The sequence below is a fragment of the Melanerpes formicivorus genome, unplaced genomic scaffold (genome assembly GCF_026170545.1).
Source record: "Melanerpes formicivorus ecotype bairdi unplaced genomic scaffold, bMelFor1.0.p_v2 SCAF_12, whole genome shotgun sequence".
Lineage (NCBI taxonomy): Eukaryota > Metazoa > Chordata > Aves > Piciformes > Picidae > Melanerpes > Melanerpes formicivorus.
In genome coordinates, this window is record NW_027142364.1 from 16,990,072 (window position 1) to 17,006,012 (window position 15,941).

At 44.1% G+C, this 15,941-nt stretch overlaps 1 protein-coding gene across 1 annotated transcript in view; it reads right to left on the reverse strand.

The window, feature by feature from the left end:
* Window positions 1–789: 789 nt before the first annotated feature.
* The window catches only part of CUL3 (cullin 3), a 61,561-nt gene continuing 46,409 nt past the window's right edge, over window positions 790–15,941 (reverse strand). The window contains exons 8-16 of the mRNA XM_068145502.1: window positions 14,605–14,781; window positions 13,485–13,655; window positions 12,541–12,648; window positions 11,408–11,532; window positions 11,013–11,109; window positions 9,868–10,002; window positions 5,673–5,859; window positions 3,329–3,474; window positions 790–2,002 (exon numbers count right to left, since the gene is read on the reverse strand). Of these exons, the coding sequence (XP_068001603.1) occupies window positions 1,871–2,002; window positions 3,329–3,474; window positions 5,673–5,859; window positions 9,868–10,002; window positions 11,013–11,109; window positions 11,408–11,532; window positions 12,541–12,648; window positions 13,485–13,655; window positions 14,605–14,781 (1,278 nt within the window). The 3' untranslated portion in view covers window positions 790–1,870. The remainder of the gene's footprint in view (window positions 2,003–3,328; window positions 3,475–5,672; window positions 5,860–9,867; window positions 10,003–11,012; window positions 11,110–11,407; window positions 11,533–12,540; window positions 12,649–13,484; window positions 13,656–14,604; window positions 14,782–15,941) is intronic.

Sequence of the window (15,941 nt, forward strand, 5' to 3'; positions counted from 1 at the left end):
TTCAGAATAATCAAGTCAAAGTATCCCCCCAATTCCAGTCTCTCTCTGTAAAAGAAATACACTACTACTGAGCAACAGCCAGGATTTCTATCTTCACAGGCTGGAGAAAGCTGAAATTTGGGGGACACAAGGAAAAATGCTCCCCAGCCACATTGCTACATGTTCCTCCCCACCACATATTTATCACAGCTCATCAAGAAGCACTCAGACAGTGTCTTAATGCTCCACAGCCAAGTTTTGCCTCTTGATTCAGCTCCAGCTCTACATACTGGAAGCCAACCCCAGCTGTATTTTTCACCACCTATGAATGACAGTGATGTGAAGCAAGGAAAAAAAGTAGATTGTCTTGAATTAGAGCAGTTTCTCTACAGCTCTTTTCCCATGTAATCATGCAGTGGGATGTCAGAACCACTGTTTAATAACTCTGTAGCACAACATACACTTCAAACCGCTTCCAACCACCAGAGCAACGATGCCACTAAATGGCCATTTTTAATCTATTCTCGCAGCTTGCTGACAAGATTTCTGGGGCAGGAACTCAAAGTGTCATTCCAGTAGCAACTTGATTGCCTGTTTAAAATGTGTTTTTAAAATCCAGTAGTGCAGGCTGGCTTCACTTTAATCTCCTGAAGCATGGGGCTTATGGTGGGGAAGCCCTGGGGCTACAGATCCAATCCCTGATGGTTATTAAGAAAACATGATCCCCGCACGTTTCCCCGGGGCGTGGCGGGGGGGCAGTTTGGTTTAGCTTCAGCAGATTTGTCAACCCTGCACTCTGACACACTTGACTTAGTTGCTTGTGTACACTAAATCCATTTATTTTAAATTTATTTTGTCTACATTTAGTGAAATAAAAACATCGCCCTGTACAATCCACCATCAGCAGTGAGTACAACAGCAAAAATTATTATACAGTTTATACACACTAAAATCTTCTCCTGCTTTCCTATGAAGAAACCAGAACAAACCTAATCAATATAGAGTTTTAATTTCGAAGAACTCAAATTACAGAGGGGAAAGCTGAAATTATTTAAGGGCCTGGTTGGGTTGGGTGGTTTTTTTTTTTGGTGTTGTTCTCTGAGCCCCCCCAAAAGTTTCCAATTCGTGTTTGGTGGAAGCGAGTGTGGCTGGAAGGGGTGAAACATGCTCGAGCGGTCTTCTCGGGTCTTCAAAAAAACAAAAAGGTTTCCCCAAAACATTTAAATTAAAACAGTTGAAAGAAAGGTTTGAAGCAGAGCCAACAAAAAAAAAGGAAAACCAGAGGAGGGAAACTCGGGAGTTGTTCTGCTTTACCAGTTGCGGTTTCTTTTCAACCCAACTCGTACAATGCGCGAAGTGCTAAGCGACACTACAGACACACATTTACATCGACACTGAAGACCTGGGGAACTTTTAATTCCAACCATTTTATTTGTGTGGGGTTTTGTTGTTTGGGGTGGGGTTTGGGGTTTTTTTTTTTTTCCTTCTTTTTTTTTTTAAGTTGTTTTTTTTTTTTTCCTTTAAACGAGCTGCATTGTCTAAATTTCATTTTGTTGTCGTCGTCGTTGTTGTTGTTGCTTTATTTCTTTTCCTGCTTTCATACAGTATCGAAAAACGAAACGCGGCACATTCACATTTTTTTCCCCCGGGAGGATCGTTTTAAGGATGGTGTCTACAGGGGGGGTAAACGTTGGAAAGCCTGAAGCGCTCAATCAATTTTTTTTTTTGGATGTTGAAAACTCTCCAAAGGAGTGAAAGGCTTGATCTGACCGGTCTAGAACATGTAATTTAATAGAAGAGATGGTCGTCTTAATATTAATGATTTAAAAGAACTTCCCAGTTCATGCGAAGAGTACAGTCCGAGGGGGAAATCAACCTTTCTGAACGCATTTTATGCTACGTAAGTGTACACTTTGCGATCCTCCGGTGTTCGTGCCAAATATTCTCTCTCAATAAGTCCTTCAATACGCTTTTTAATAACAACGGGACTTGGTAAGAATCGAGCCTTCAGCTGCTGAGTTACCTGCAACAGAAGATCAGAGGACAGGAATGTGAGGTCACAGCACAAACGAGAGCACGGAGTACAGGGGCGTAGAACCGTTCAGGCTGAACGAGACCTTCCAGATCACGGAATCCAGCGATTAGCTAACCGCCAAGGCTGGTGCTAAACCATGTCCCTCAGCACCGCATCCATGTTCAAACACCTCCAAGGATGGGGATTCAACCACAGTATCACTAAGGTTGGAAGAGACCTCGAGGATCATCGAGTCGAACCTGTCACCACAGACCTCATGACTAGACCATGGCACCAAGTGCCACGTCCAATCTCCTCTTGAGCACCTCCAGGGATGGTGACTCCACCACCTCCCCGGGCAGCCCATTCCAATGATGAATGACTCTCTCCATGAAGAACTTTCTCCTCACCTTGAGCCTAAACTTCCCTTGGTGCAGCTTGAGACTGTGTCCCCTTGTTCTGGTGCTGGTTGCCTGAGAGAAGAGACCAACCCCTTCCTGGCTACAACCACCTTTCAGGTATTTGTAGAGGGCAATAAGGTCACCCCTGAGCCTGCTCTTCTCCCTTGGGAGACTATTCAGGTGTTTCACAACCCCTTCAGTGAAGACATTTTGTCTAATATCCAACCTAAACCTCCCCTGGCATGACCGGAGACCATTTCCTGTCCTATTACTTGTTAACAGGGAGAAGAGACCAACCCCCATATCACTCCGAACTCCTTTCAGGAACAGTATAGAGCAACAAGGTCTCCCCTCAGCCTCCTTTTCTCCAGGGTAAACAAGCTCAGTTCCCTCAGCTGCTCCTCACAAGCCTTGTGCACCAGACCCCTCACCAGCATCACTGTCCTTCTCTGGATGCCCTCCAGCACAGTCACAACCTGAGAATACTCTCAGTTTCACAGCCCTCAGGGAGAATGGAAAATAGATGCTACTACTGAAGCCGTCAGAACTTTGGAGTTAAAAGCAGCAGGACTCAGAGAGCTCTCAGGACTCAGGGAGCTCTGAAACCTGGATGCAACAGTCAGTAAGAAGATCAGAGCAAAAAATAATCTTAAGTACAGCGGGGTTTATTGCCCACTTATTTCAAGGAATTTGGTAACATCACAAGAGCACTAAAAGGGAGGAGGGAAACAGGGTATATCCATGAGTACATCCTAAAGTGAAGGCTGAGGATTTAGAGGTCCTCAGATACACAAGGAAAATAATCCTGGAGGGATTTAACACAGCACCTCTCAACAGTCTTTCAGAGTAACAGGAGACTTGTTTAACTTCCACAAATTAACAGGAAAGGCAAATGGAAAACTCGAGCCCACGTTGGAGCTGTGTACAAACATACCTCTGCTACTAGCACATTGTGTTGCATCTTCTTCCTAGATTTCATTATCCGAACTATAGCAGCTTCTATCTCATGTTTCCTGTCATCATCTACTTTCTGCCTTGTTTCTTTTCTTTCTGGATCAGATTCTCCTTGTTTGGCAGCAACTTAAAGAGAAGAAAGGAATGTAAAGCACAACAGTAAATTCAGAGTTAATTTCATTGTGTCAGTGTGAGCTTCAGTATTTATTTCACCTAGACATCAAGTTCTATTTTCCTGAGTTTTGACATTCCCAAACTTGATTTTATTTTGGGGATTTTTTTTTTGGTTGAAAAGCAGCCACAAGAACATATTAACACTTTCTGGCATACTGATAGCAGCTGACAAGGTACCAATCTGTTATTTAATTATTGCTATGTTAAAACTTGAACAGTGCTCAAATCTGCTACAGGCACCCTCATGATCCCACTAAATGCTTTCCTCTTTAATACAGAAAACAATCCACTCATTAAAATAGAAAGAGGACTGAAAAATTACTTTAAATGCCTTAAAAACCTAGGAGAAAGTGCTCACCTTTATCATCTCCAGCTCAATTATACTCTCTGTGTTTTCTTCTCTTCTGTTTATACTTTATTTCTGCCCTTATGTCTAAATTTTCTCACCATTTCACCTTTCACTGTTGTACCCAAGCCCTTCTCCCACACTGCTGTAGCACTTTCTCTGCCCTCCTTCACTCCCCCGATTATTTCCCAGTTCTAAGGCGATACACACGAGTCTAAGACTGAAACAAAATCACATGCACCACACTTGCTTTAAAACCATTCTGAACCCCAAATCATACCCTCCATTCACAGATGTGTAGGGAGTGGAAATGAAAAGGCAAAATTCCACTGAAGCTCAAAGAGTTGTCACAAAATTTACTTCAGTTACGACAGGGAAGTGCCTTGGGCCCTGATCAGAGGGTTAAAATCCCTCCCTTTCATACCAGCGCAGCAGCTTCTGAGGCAATTCTCTTCTTTCTGAATCAATCAGTGGAGTATTTTGAATTGTCCTAATGAAACTGGATTTTATTTCTTCTTCAACATTTGCCATTAAGAGATAATTGCAAATTTTGTTCACTAAAAACCTTAACTATGACTGCCACACTATTTCAGCATTTTAACTTTCATTTTGATGCCACGAATCAACAACAACAAAGTATTGCTCTTTTCCTTTTGCTTCTATGGGCATCACAGTATCACAAAGGTTGGAAAGGACCTCGAGGATCATCAAGTCCAACCTATCAACACAGACCCCATGACTAGACCATGGCACCAAGTGCCACATCCAATCTCCTCTTGAACACCTCCAGGGATGGTGACTCCACCACCTCCCTGGGCAGCCCGTTCCAATGATGAATGACTCTCTTGGTGAAGAATTTCCTCCTCACCTCGAGTCTAAACCTCCCCTGGCGCAGCTTGAGACTGTGTCCTCTTGTTCTGGTGCTGGTTGCCTGGGAGAAGAGACCAACCCCTTCCCGGCTACAACCACCTTGTAGAGGGCAATGAGGTCTCCCTTGAGCCTCCTCTTCTCCAGGCTAAACAATCCCAGCTCCCTCAGCCTCTCCTCATAGGGCTTGTGTTCAAGGCCTCTCCCCAGCCTTGTTGCCCTTCTCTGGACACGCTCAAGTGTTTCGATGTCCTTCTTAAACTGAGGGGCCCAGAACTGGACACAGGACTCAAGGTGTGGCCTAACCAAAGCAGAGTGCAGGGGCACTATGACCTCCCTGCTCCTGCTGGCCACACTATTCCTAATGCAGGCCAGGATGCCATTGGCCCTCCTGGCCCCCTGGGCACACTGCTGGCTCATATTCAGGTGGCTGTCGATCAGCACCCCCAGGTCCCTCTCTGTTTGGGAGCTCTCAGCCACTCCGACCCCAGCCTGTAGCTCTGCATGGGATTGCCGTAGCCAAAGTGCAGCACTCGGCACTTGGACTTGTTGAATGCCATCCCATTGGACTCTGCCCATCTGTCCAGTTGGTCGAGGTCCCTCTGCAGGGCCTTTCTACCCTCTAACTGACTAACATCTGCCCCTAACTTGGTGTCATCTGCAAACTTGCTGATGACTGACTCGACCCCCTCATCCAGATCATCAATGAAGATGTTGAAGAGGACGGGGCCCAGCACTGATCCCTGGGGGATGCCACTAGTGACTGGCTGCCAGCTGGCTGTGGCACCATTCACCACCACTCTCTGGGCTCGGCCCTCCAGCCAATTCCTAACCCAGCACAGAGTGTAGTGGTCCAAGCCACAGGCTTGCAAAAGATACTTTGACACCATAGGGCAGTTTTGGGGCTGCAAGAGAGCAGACTGTATGCTTCCCTTACCTGTCTGAATCTTGACTCTGTGTAGTTTGGACGTGAACTGGTCGTTCACTGTAAATATGTGACCATTCTCTATTTCTTTTGACTTGGGCTCTTTCGTCAGGACACGTTGTGTCGGTTTGCCACACGCCAGGGACTGCAGGGCTCGAACCAGCTCTCTTTCAGGGATATCAGTTTCTTGTTGAATTTCCTGAAGAAAAATAACTTCTGTTAGTTGATTAGCTGTGGCAGAAATAAGTATCACATTTAGCAAACAGCACTGAGGCTTGGAAGATTAAGAATCAATTTGGTAACCGAGTCTCAAGACATATATACACACTCTGCAAAATGATCCACCTGGGTCTGTGCAGAGGGAATTCTGTCAAGTAGAGAGTCACCATGAGCTGAAAAGAGAAGAATGAATACCACCTGAAAGCATTTGCTGAACAGAGCAAGTTCTAAATCAGTGATGGAGAACATCTGTAATGCTCCTGATTATTGCTGATCAAGAACTGCTTTTGCATTCTTTACAAATGGAAGAGTCAGAGGACAGCCAAAGATGATCTGTGGGCTAGGGCATCTCTTGAGGACACGCTGAGAGACTTGAGATTGTTCAGCCTGAGGAAGAGTGGGCTCTGGGGAGACCTTAAAGCAGTATTTGAAGGGGGCCTACAGCATAGTCATAGAGGGGCTTGCTACACGGGCATGTAGTGACAGGATGAGGGGAAATGGCTTCAAAATGGAAGATTTAGGTTAGGTATTAGAAAGAAATTCTTCTTCAGGAGGGTGGTGAAGCACTGGAACATGCTGCCCAGAGAAGTACAGAAGGCTCCAAGCCTGGAAGCATTCAAAGGCAGGTTGGATTGGGCCTTGAGCAAGCTGGTCTAGTAGGTGGTGTCCCTGCCTGTGGCACTGGGGTTGGAACTAGATGACCTTTAATGCCCCTTCCAACTCAAACCATTCTGTGATTCTCTAAAACCCTGCCTCTTCAATTCACCCTAGATTAAGGGAGACCCACATGACAACCAGTTCTTTTGCATATAGAAATAAAAAGTCCATAGTAGTACACTCAATCCACACATTTTTGTGAAGGAACTTTGACACTCAATAACTTTACATTTCTGTAGCATCTTAGGCATGATTTTTGCATCATCATGATGTCACTTTTCTCCCAATCACAGAATTATTATGAGGATGTTGTCAGGTTTGAAATTAATAATCACACTGCATGCAAAGCAAAGCAGCAAAATCTGCTCAACTGTGAGGAGGGGGACTTAGCTGGGAATCTGCAGGAGCATTCATGTATCAGACAGTTGGATGCTTACACAAGCTCACCCCACAATCATTTCTCATGCTGTGTTGCACTAAAAGCACTTATTTGATATGACAGAGAAATAAGAGTTGGCCAGCACCCAGCAATTAATCACAGCATTCAATACTCAATGAACGAAGATTAAGTTCAGCCAGGAAAGCTTATGAAAACCTATGAGTGGAATGAAGTTAAAGACAACTCCCACACACTTCACCAGAGAAACCAAACCAAACAAATAAGCCTAAAAGCTTTAGATACAACAGGGCACAAAAGAAGAGTTTAAGAACTCCCAAACCAGAAACACACAAAACAGACACAACCTAAAAGCACATTTCTCTATCATCTGGCCTTAGTAAAACCAACGATAAACAAGAGCATGTACTAAAGTCTGTATTTGTCACTGCTCTGCAAAGGCCAGCAGGAGCAGGGAGGTCATTCTGCCCCTGTACACTCCACTGGTTAGGCCACACCTCGAGTACTGTGTCCAGTTCTGGGCCCCTCAGTTTAGGAAGGAGGTTGACTTGCTGGAGCGTGTCCAGAGAAGGGCAGCGAAGTTGGTGAGTGGCTTGGAACACAAGCCCTATGAGGAGAGGCTGAGGGAGCTGGGGCTGCTTAGCTTGGAGAGGAGGAGACTTAGGGGTGACCTTATTACTGTCTACAACTGCCTGAAGGGGGGTTGTAGACAGGCAGAGGTTGGTCTCTTCTCCCAGGCAGCCAGCACCAGAACAAGAGGACACAGTCTCAGGCTGCACCAGGGGAGGTTCAGGCTGGAGGTCAGGAGGAAGTTTTACACAGAGAGAGTGATTGCCCATTGGAATGGACTGCCTGGGGAGGTGGTGGAGTCGCCATCGCTGGAGGTGCTCAGGAGGAGACTTGACAGGGTGCTTGGTTGCATGGGTTAGTTGATTGGGTGGTGTTGGATGATAGGTTGGACACTGTGATCTTGAAGGTCTCTTCCAACCTGGTCTATTCTATTCTATTTAGCCCCGTATGGCTGAGACACCACTACTCCAAAGCCTACAATTTTGTGGAATAAGGTAGCCCCCAGCCCAATTTCAACACCAAGAAGAACTGAGCCTGGTCATCTTCTCTATTTCTTTGTTCCTCTTTAAGTATTCTGCAGAGAAAGTACTCAAAGCTGTAATGCTCCTGCTGTAGATTTCACAACAAACAGGACATTCTGTGCTCTAAACTATCTTTTTTGAAATATGAGTAGTTCATTAAGAGCCTCTTATCTCAAACCTGCCTTCCTTAATCCCAACTGAGACCATTTCCAAGAAATATTATTTATTAAGAGGCTAGAACTGTGCCAAAGAAGTCGAAAACAAAATCTAAATTAAAAGGCAAATTATTATTCAACACAGTACAGTCAAAGGTAGCTAAGAAAATCTGCAAATTCATTGCTTCAAGCTACACCCATACTGCTTTTTGTGGCTGCCAATGCTTGCTCAAACAGAAGATGACATCTAAACCAAAACTGTGAATTGCCATTAACACCATGATGCTCAAACCTCGTAGCATGGGATCCTCCTCCACTCCCAAAGCCTTCTCCATCATCTTATCAGCCGACCACTTTAACCTTTCCCAGTAATGGCCCTCTAGTCTCCTTGCTAAGAATCTGTCTGGACCTTCATCATTGTCCTTTGTGGCTCACCATCTCAGAGAAAGGATGAAAGTTCTTTGCTTCATCCTACAGCTCATTCCAACCAGCCCATTTCAGCACCTCAGCATTTAAGAAGCCAGGATACAAACCCTTCTCTACCTTCTAAATCCAGTTGCTCAAAGATAAAATGAGGAAATGAAGCCACCTGCCACTTTCCAACTTCAGCTCTTCTGCAGTTCTGTGGCCCAGGAAAAAACACACTGAACTCAATTCAACCTTTCTGAAAACCTCTGTTCCCAAACCATTTCCTCCCCTGGGATTGTTTCCCAAGGTGCACTGCTTGTATCACAGTATCACAGTATAACTAAGGTTGGAAGAGACCTCAAAGATCATCGAGTCCAACCTATCAACACAGACCTCATGACTAGACCATGGCACCAAGTGCCACATCCAATCTCCTCTTGAACACCTCCAGGGATGGTGACTCCACCACCTCCCTGGGCAGCACATTCCAACGGCGAACGACTCTCTCAGTGAAGAACTTTCTCCTCACCTCGAGTCTAAACCTCCCCTGGCACAGCTTGAGACTGTGTCCCCTTGTTCTGGTGCTGGTTGCCTGGGAGAAGAGACCAACCCCTTCCCGGCTACAACCATCTTTCAGGTAATTGTAGAGGGCAATGAGGTCACCCCTGAGCCTCCTCTTCTCTAGGCTAAACAATCCCAGCTCCCTCAGCCTCTCCTCATAGGGCTTGTGTTCAAGGCCTCTCACCAGCCTTGTTGCCCTTCTCTGGACATGTTCAAGTGTCTCAATGTCCTTCTTAAACTGAGAGGCCCAGAACTGGACACAGTACTCAAGGTGTGGCCTAACCAAAGCAGAGTACAGGGGCACAATGACCTCCCTGCTCCTGCTGGCCACACTATTCCTAATGCAGGCCAGGATGCCATTGGCCCTCTTGGCCCCCTGGGCACACTGCTGGCTCATATTCAGGCGGCTGTCGATCAGTACCCCCAGGTCCCTCTCTGTTTGGGAGCTCTCCAGCCACTCCGACCCCAGCCTGTAGCTCTGCATGGGATTGCCGTAGCCAAAGTGCAGCACTCGGCACTTGGACCTGTTGAATGCCATCCCATTGGATTCTGCCCATCTGTCCAGTCAGTCGAGGTCCCTCTGCAGATCCGTCTTCTCTATTGACTGGCCTGACCCATGCCCAAACGAGAGGCACCCTATCTTCAAAGGTATACTCAAGAGAACAAGAAAGTGCCTAAAGCAGTTAATTGAAACCTGGCAAGAAAACCACAACCCTTACCTCAAATGTGTATTTTTCTCTGTTGTTGAAGAGCATTAATATCGTCATCTGGAAGGTGGAGACTTGCAATATGTGCTTCCGTGTGTTTGAGCCAGTTACTTGGGCACCTCCTACGCCAACCTCTGAGCCATCTTCCTATTTTAAAAGGACAAAACTACTATTAGATGATTCTCCACTGCAAAATATTTTACCTTGGCAAGATAGAAGCTATATGGTAAAATAATTCCCTCGGAGATCAGCCTACACAGCTGACAGAAAAGCATATGCCTTGTGGCATGAATGTCTCTCCAGTAGCTGTCTTGGCATCGCAGGGTGACAGAGTAGAGGCAGCTCTGTAGGTCCCACCAAGTGGGCTGGCCACCACTCAAAGCCAGAACAGCTAGAGCAGGATGCTCAGGGCCGCCTTCAGGAAAACATTGAGTCAAGGATGGAAACTCCACTACCTCACTCCCCCCTGTTCTACTACTGTCTTATTCTTCAGGGTTCTTAGTTTTATCTCTAGTCTATGTATCTATCCTACACTAACACGATTTTGACATCCACAATTGCACATCAATACTGTGTGTTAAAACTCTTGGGTTTATTTTGCATTGGCATCTATCTTCCCAAGCCATTACTACCTCTAAGCTTAGCACTTTAGAACTGGTCTCAAACCACCAGGAAATTATTTTCATGTACATGTGAACATTAAGCACTGTATTTCTATAAATCCTACTAAGACTCCAAGGTTTGAATAAATGCTTTTGAATAAAGGTAAGAAAGGGATGATACCAAGTGGTGCATTCAGATTAGATTTAGAGGGGGAAAAAAAAAGAAGAAAATGATCAAAACTGCCACCAACTAAGAATCAGACTCTAAAGCCAATGGAATGCACTTATTCTCATACTATTTAGAGTTGTCTTCTCTGGAGAGATTGTGAACCCACCTGGATGATGCAGTACTGGGTAAACTGCTGTGGGTCACCCTGCTTTATCAGGGGGCTGGACTAGATGATCACCAGAGGTCTCTTCCAGCCCCCACAATGCTGGATTCTGTACAACTATCAGTGGTAAGCTTTTGTTTTACAAAATTCTGGAGTTACTACACTTGTGTGTTGGTTTCCTTTGAACTGAAGAGGAATTACTGTCATAATTTTGGCAGATTACCTTTTTAACAGGGCCGTAGAATGTGGCGTTGAGATCCGCAGAGCCCATATGATGCTGGAGTGTCAGCTGTCGCCCACTGTGTTTGGCTAAATAAAATCTGCAATACAATTGAATCAAAACCTTAGAGACAGTTCATGCTTTGTGTCTAAGAGGAAACTGCTTTAGAGAATTTAAACTGCTTGAAAGAGACTTTTCATAGCCAATAAGGACACAAAATTTCTAACTTGGACTTTGAAAATCTCAAGCTGAAAATCTGACTACAGCATCCTCCAGTTTCTGCATGAATTTCTTCCTGATGTCTAATCATAGTTAGCAAGGTAACACATCTTTAATGGTAAAATATACCTGTAAGTTGAAAAAGTTTCTACCCCAGAATCTGGGGGGTTTATACAGACCTTCTAAATATTTCAAAAGCATGCCGGGGGGCGGGAGGGATGTTGCACTTTGGTGTGGCTGACTGGGTAGGCCAGTAACCTGTTGTGAGGACCCGCACTGTGAGATCAACACCACCTAATGAGACCTGCGGACAAACAGAAGAAAACACCCACTAATTTAAAACAGGACTGCATTTCATTTGTCTCAGTGTAAAACATAACAGAATTCTCCCAGAGTAAGCAAACAAGGCATTTATCTTGAAACATTATTTTTACAGACAGATGAATTCAACATTATCAGGGCACAGGAAAAATCCTCCATGTTACTCCCCTCTGGCACGTAGGAGTGCACAGAAATTAACAGAATAAATTCTTAACCAAGCAATGTCTGATCATGAACAGAACTGGTAATCCATGCAACAAATCTTTCTAAACAAGTTCTTGAGAAGATACAATAAAGCAAGGCTGCTAAACCTATCAGTTTCAACATAACTGTTTATAAATGTATTCTCTGGAAGCAGAGAATAAACACTGTTGAACCAGAGGGAGCTTTTCCTGCCTGTACCTCTGGACTGCAATGTAAACAGCAACTCAAGTTTACACATGCAGCCCTGCCACTCGATCCCTAAAGATAGCCCTGACCAGAAATATTTGCCACTGGTTATGAAGGACTTGACAGCTGAAGCGTTCATCTTTTAAGTAACTCTGATAGGAGTGATAAACATCTGGTTAAAAGAGTAACATATTCCTTACTAGGTATCATAACTTAAGAGTGGCCACAGCCAGGCAAAGCTGGGGTCAGGCAGGAGTATGCAGCTCCAGCCGGGCCGCATCAGGCGCTGGCCAGGCAGGGGCAGGAGTAGGAGGCGACAGGCCCAGCCAGGCCAGGGAAGGGCAGGAGCAGGCAAGCCCCGCAGGACCGAGACGGCGGCGTCCGGGCGCCCCCTGCTGGCCGCACGGGGCAGAGCCAGCCCCTGGACCTGCCGCAGAGCCCAGCCAAGGGAATGGGACACAACAGGGTCCCGAACAGCATTTCATGGAACACAAACGCCACTGTGGAACAAGCCTCGAACAAGCCTCTGTATTTATAGAAACCTTCTAGGCTTGATAAAGGTCTGAGGTTTGCACAAGCAGACACTGGCTACCACACTCACCCCAGTCGCCTGAAGATGCTGCCTGAACTCATCCATCGTCGTGTTTGAGATGCTCATGTCCCTGAACATTCCTTCCAGTTTAGATGTGAACTGACATCCACATTCAGTCTGAAAATACACAAAACAGTTTATTGTGCAGCACCAGAAAAGCAAAGCCTCTTGCACACGAACTGCAAATTAGTTTAGAAACCTCATTAACAAATGGTACTTCTGTACATTCAGTTACTGGATTCCCATTTCCACTACTTTCAGAACTCAAAGCTAAGTTTCCTATTTCATACAAGCATCTAACTACACATACCCAAATTTGCTGTCCTTTTCTCTTCCCTGTTACTGTATTTTTAAATGTTTTAAGTTTTCTATCTCATCTTAAAATAGTATGTCAAGCTTACCAGACCAAGGCAGACACTTGAACATGCTTTTTAACATGATACTGTAAAGGGAAATAAACTTGCTTTTTATCAGAAAAAGGGATAACTAGACCTTATGAGAGTCAGACATAGGCACTTAACAGCAACAACAGATTCACAGAAGCAGTTTGGTTGGAAGAGATACTTAAGGTCACCGAGTCCAGTTCTTAACCCGGCATTGCCAGGTCACCACTAAACCACATCCCTCAGCACCACATCTACACAGTTTTGAAAGCCCTCCAAAGATGGTGACTACACCACTGCTCTGGGCTGCCTGTTTTGGACCTTGACAACTCCCTTTCAGGGGAGAAATTTTTTCTCATGTCCAGCCTAAATCTCCCCTGGCACAACTTGAGGCCATTTCCTCTTGTAGCAGTTTTCCCTTGGGAGACTGACTCCCACCTTGCTCTAACCTCCTTTCAGGGAGTTGTAGAGCACAAATCAAAATGTACATTATTTATATATCCCTTATGTAAAGGCAGAAGAAATCATATTTACTAAAGTAAATGAAGAAGCATGCAGATATGATCTTACCTTTAATTTAGATATCATATTTTTCTCAGAGTCATCTGAAACACTCTTGTTTGTGAGAAGCCTTCTTGCCAAGTGCTGCTTGTAATAGCGTTCAAAAACATCTTTCTCTTGCATAAACCTAAATAAAACCATTGCCTTATCCAATATAGTTTCTACTTCTTGCTCTGTTAGCTGCAAAAGAAACAATTTGCTAGTTTCAACCTTCCAGCACAAGGGTCTTAGACAATCTAAGAAACCATATGGTCTAACAGTAGACTATAAAGAAGCTAACACCACTGGTCCAACATGTGAATGACAGAGTAAATAAACAGTGCACAAACTCAATGGAACAGAGAAATAAACACATCTAAAATGGAGGGAAAAGAATCATTAGGGACAAAGGCAACAATGGATGCATAGAATGCCTGGATAAATATAGGGAAAAGTTCCTGGATAAATTTTCCAGTATCTCAATAAAAGCACAGATGCTAATCAGTATCAGGAGTATGAAACTTTAGCTTGGAATCGAAGCCCTTAAATATTAAGAGTTATTTTGCAAAGCCTGCCTGGTGACACAACAAATAAAATGATTACTTAATTTTATAAACAAAAGAGAATTGAATTTTAGCCTAAGACACATGGAATAATGAGCAGCTTTATTCAGAGCCACAGAAGCCTCAGCTGAACTACCCTGTCCAGTTTCAGGTGCTGTACCTTGAAAGGTTTCATGAAAGAAGCTGTGAGTTAATACTGAAGGCAACAGCTGTACTTAAGCTAGGTAAGACAGACATGGTAATAGGCCTCTGGTATGTAAAAGCAGTAAAAAGTAGCAAAGATGAACAGTTTTCCCTACTCAAGTGAGTTAATTCACAAAAGAAAAACTATTAGCTAATTTTTAGATCTCTATTATTAGACCTCTATTATTAGATATTAATAATAGATAACAGCTGCCAAACGATGAATATATTTAAAGAAATTATACTTAATATTTGGAAGGAAGGGAGCCTCAGAATCTGCTCAGAATCATTTCTAGCTTCTGCCAGTAGTAATCCAGTTACAGTGCTTCAGAGATGGGGGACGAGCCACACATCATCTTACAAAGCAAATTTATACAAGGAGAGCTTATTTAATTTGTACTTACTCCCTTGACTCCCTTTTTGAGCTTATCATCAATAAATAATGAGAGGTACTCTGGAGACCTAGAGTTGAGGTTTAGGAAGTACTCAAAGTCACCCGCAATAGTCTGCTTGAAGAGTCGATCGTTATTGAAAGATTCCTGCAGAAAGCGGTCAAACCTGCTCTTCAAATCCAGTAAACCCTTCAAAAAGAAGCAAAAAAACCTTCACTGATTTGAAGTTGGAAAACAGTAATAACAGATGAAGCCAGAGACAACCACATCTACAGTCACATATTCTGCACAGCTCTCTCTGTCCAGCATTGTTAGGGAGCATCTGAAGAGTCATTTCCATCTTTAAGCATTTATAGCTGCCACAGATCTCTTACAGAAGCAATTTGCAGATAAACTGGCTAAAATATTGGTGACAAGCATCAGTGCAGTTTGCTACAACAGGCTACTCTCACATTAAGACAGATTTTCGATCACCCTTGTTGAACAGGTTGGTTTAGTGTAGTTTTAAATCCACAGCTTGAAGGAGATATTTGTTGTAGCTGTGTTTCGAGTAAGGTTGCCAAAGTCACGATCACACAGGGGTACAGGGAAGATAAGGCTAAGCAACCTTTAACTGCAGCCCTACACAAATCTGAGCAGAAAATACACTGCAACAATAGGCTTAATCCTGGGGGGGGGTTCCCCTCTCATTTCAATCCAGGGACATGTTCTGCAGTATTTAGTTGCATGTTTTGTACTGATCTTTAAGAGTCACTGTTGAGATAAGGAAGCCAGACGTAAGCTCTTCAGTTATCACAGCATGAAGTTCACAGGCCCAAGGTGAAACACTTTCTCTGAGCTGCATCAGCAGATTCTGAACGTAACTTTTAGGGTTTGCACCATCTTCCCCCAGAATTAAAATAGCTGAGTGCAGAAGGAGGAAGCATCTTAAAATCACCTGAGCACCTTGCTAAGTACATATGATAGACACAAGGTTTAGACAGGACTGCAACAGCAACAGCATTTGACTGAGGAAGAAAATTTCATACTGGAGTGGAATTTATCATGGATAGCGGCTGCCCACAAAAACTGCTCAGGTGAAATGATCTTAAATTCTTAAGAAATTATTTCTATGTGGTTACTTAAAGAAGCTATGCAGGAATTACTCAAAGAAGGAGTAGTGATGTTTCTTAGGTACTAAACATCTCACTTAAAGGAATAGTCTTTAGACAGGCTAATTAAAGCTCATTAGAAATATTAAATTCAAAGTAAATCCCACTGTTCACCAAGGTTGGTTCACGTGTCCTCACCCCAGAGTACACCATCTGAACAACTGGGTGTCCAACAGGAGAAACTGTTAGCACCTTCAA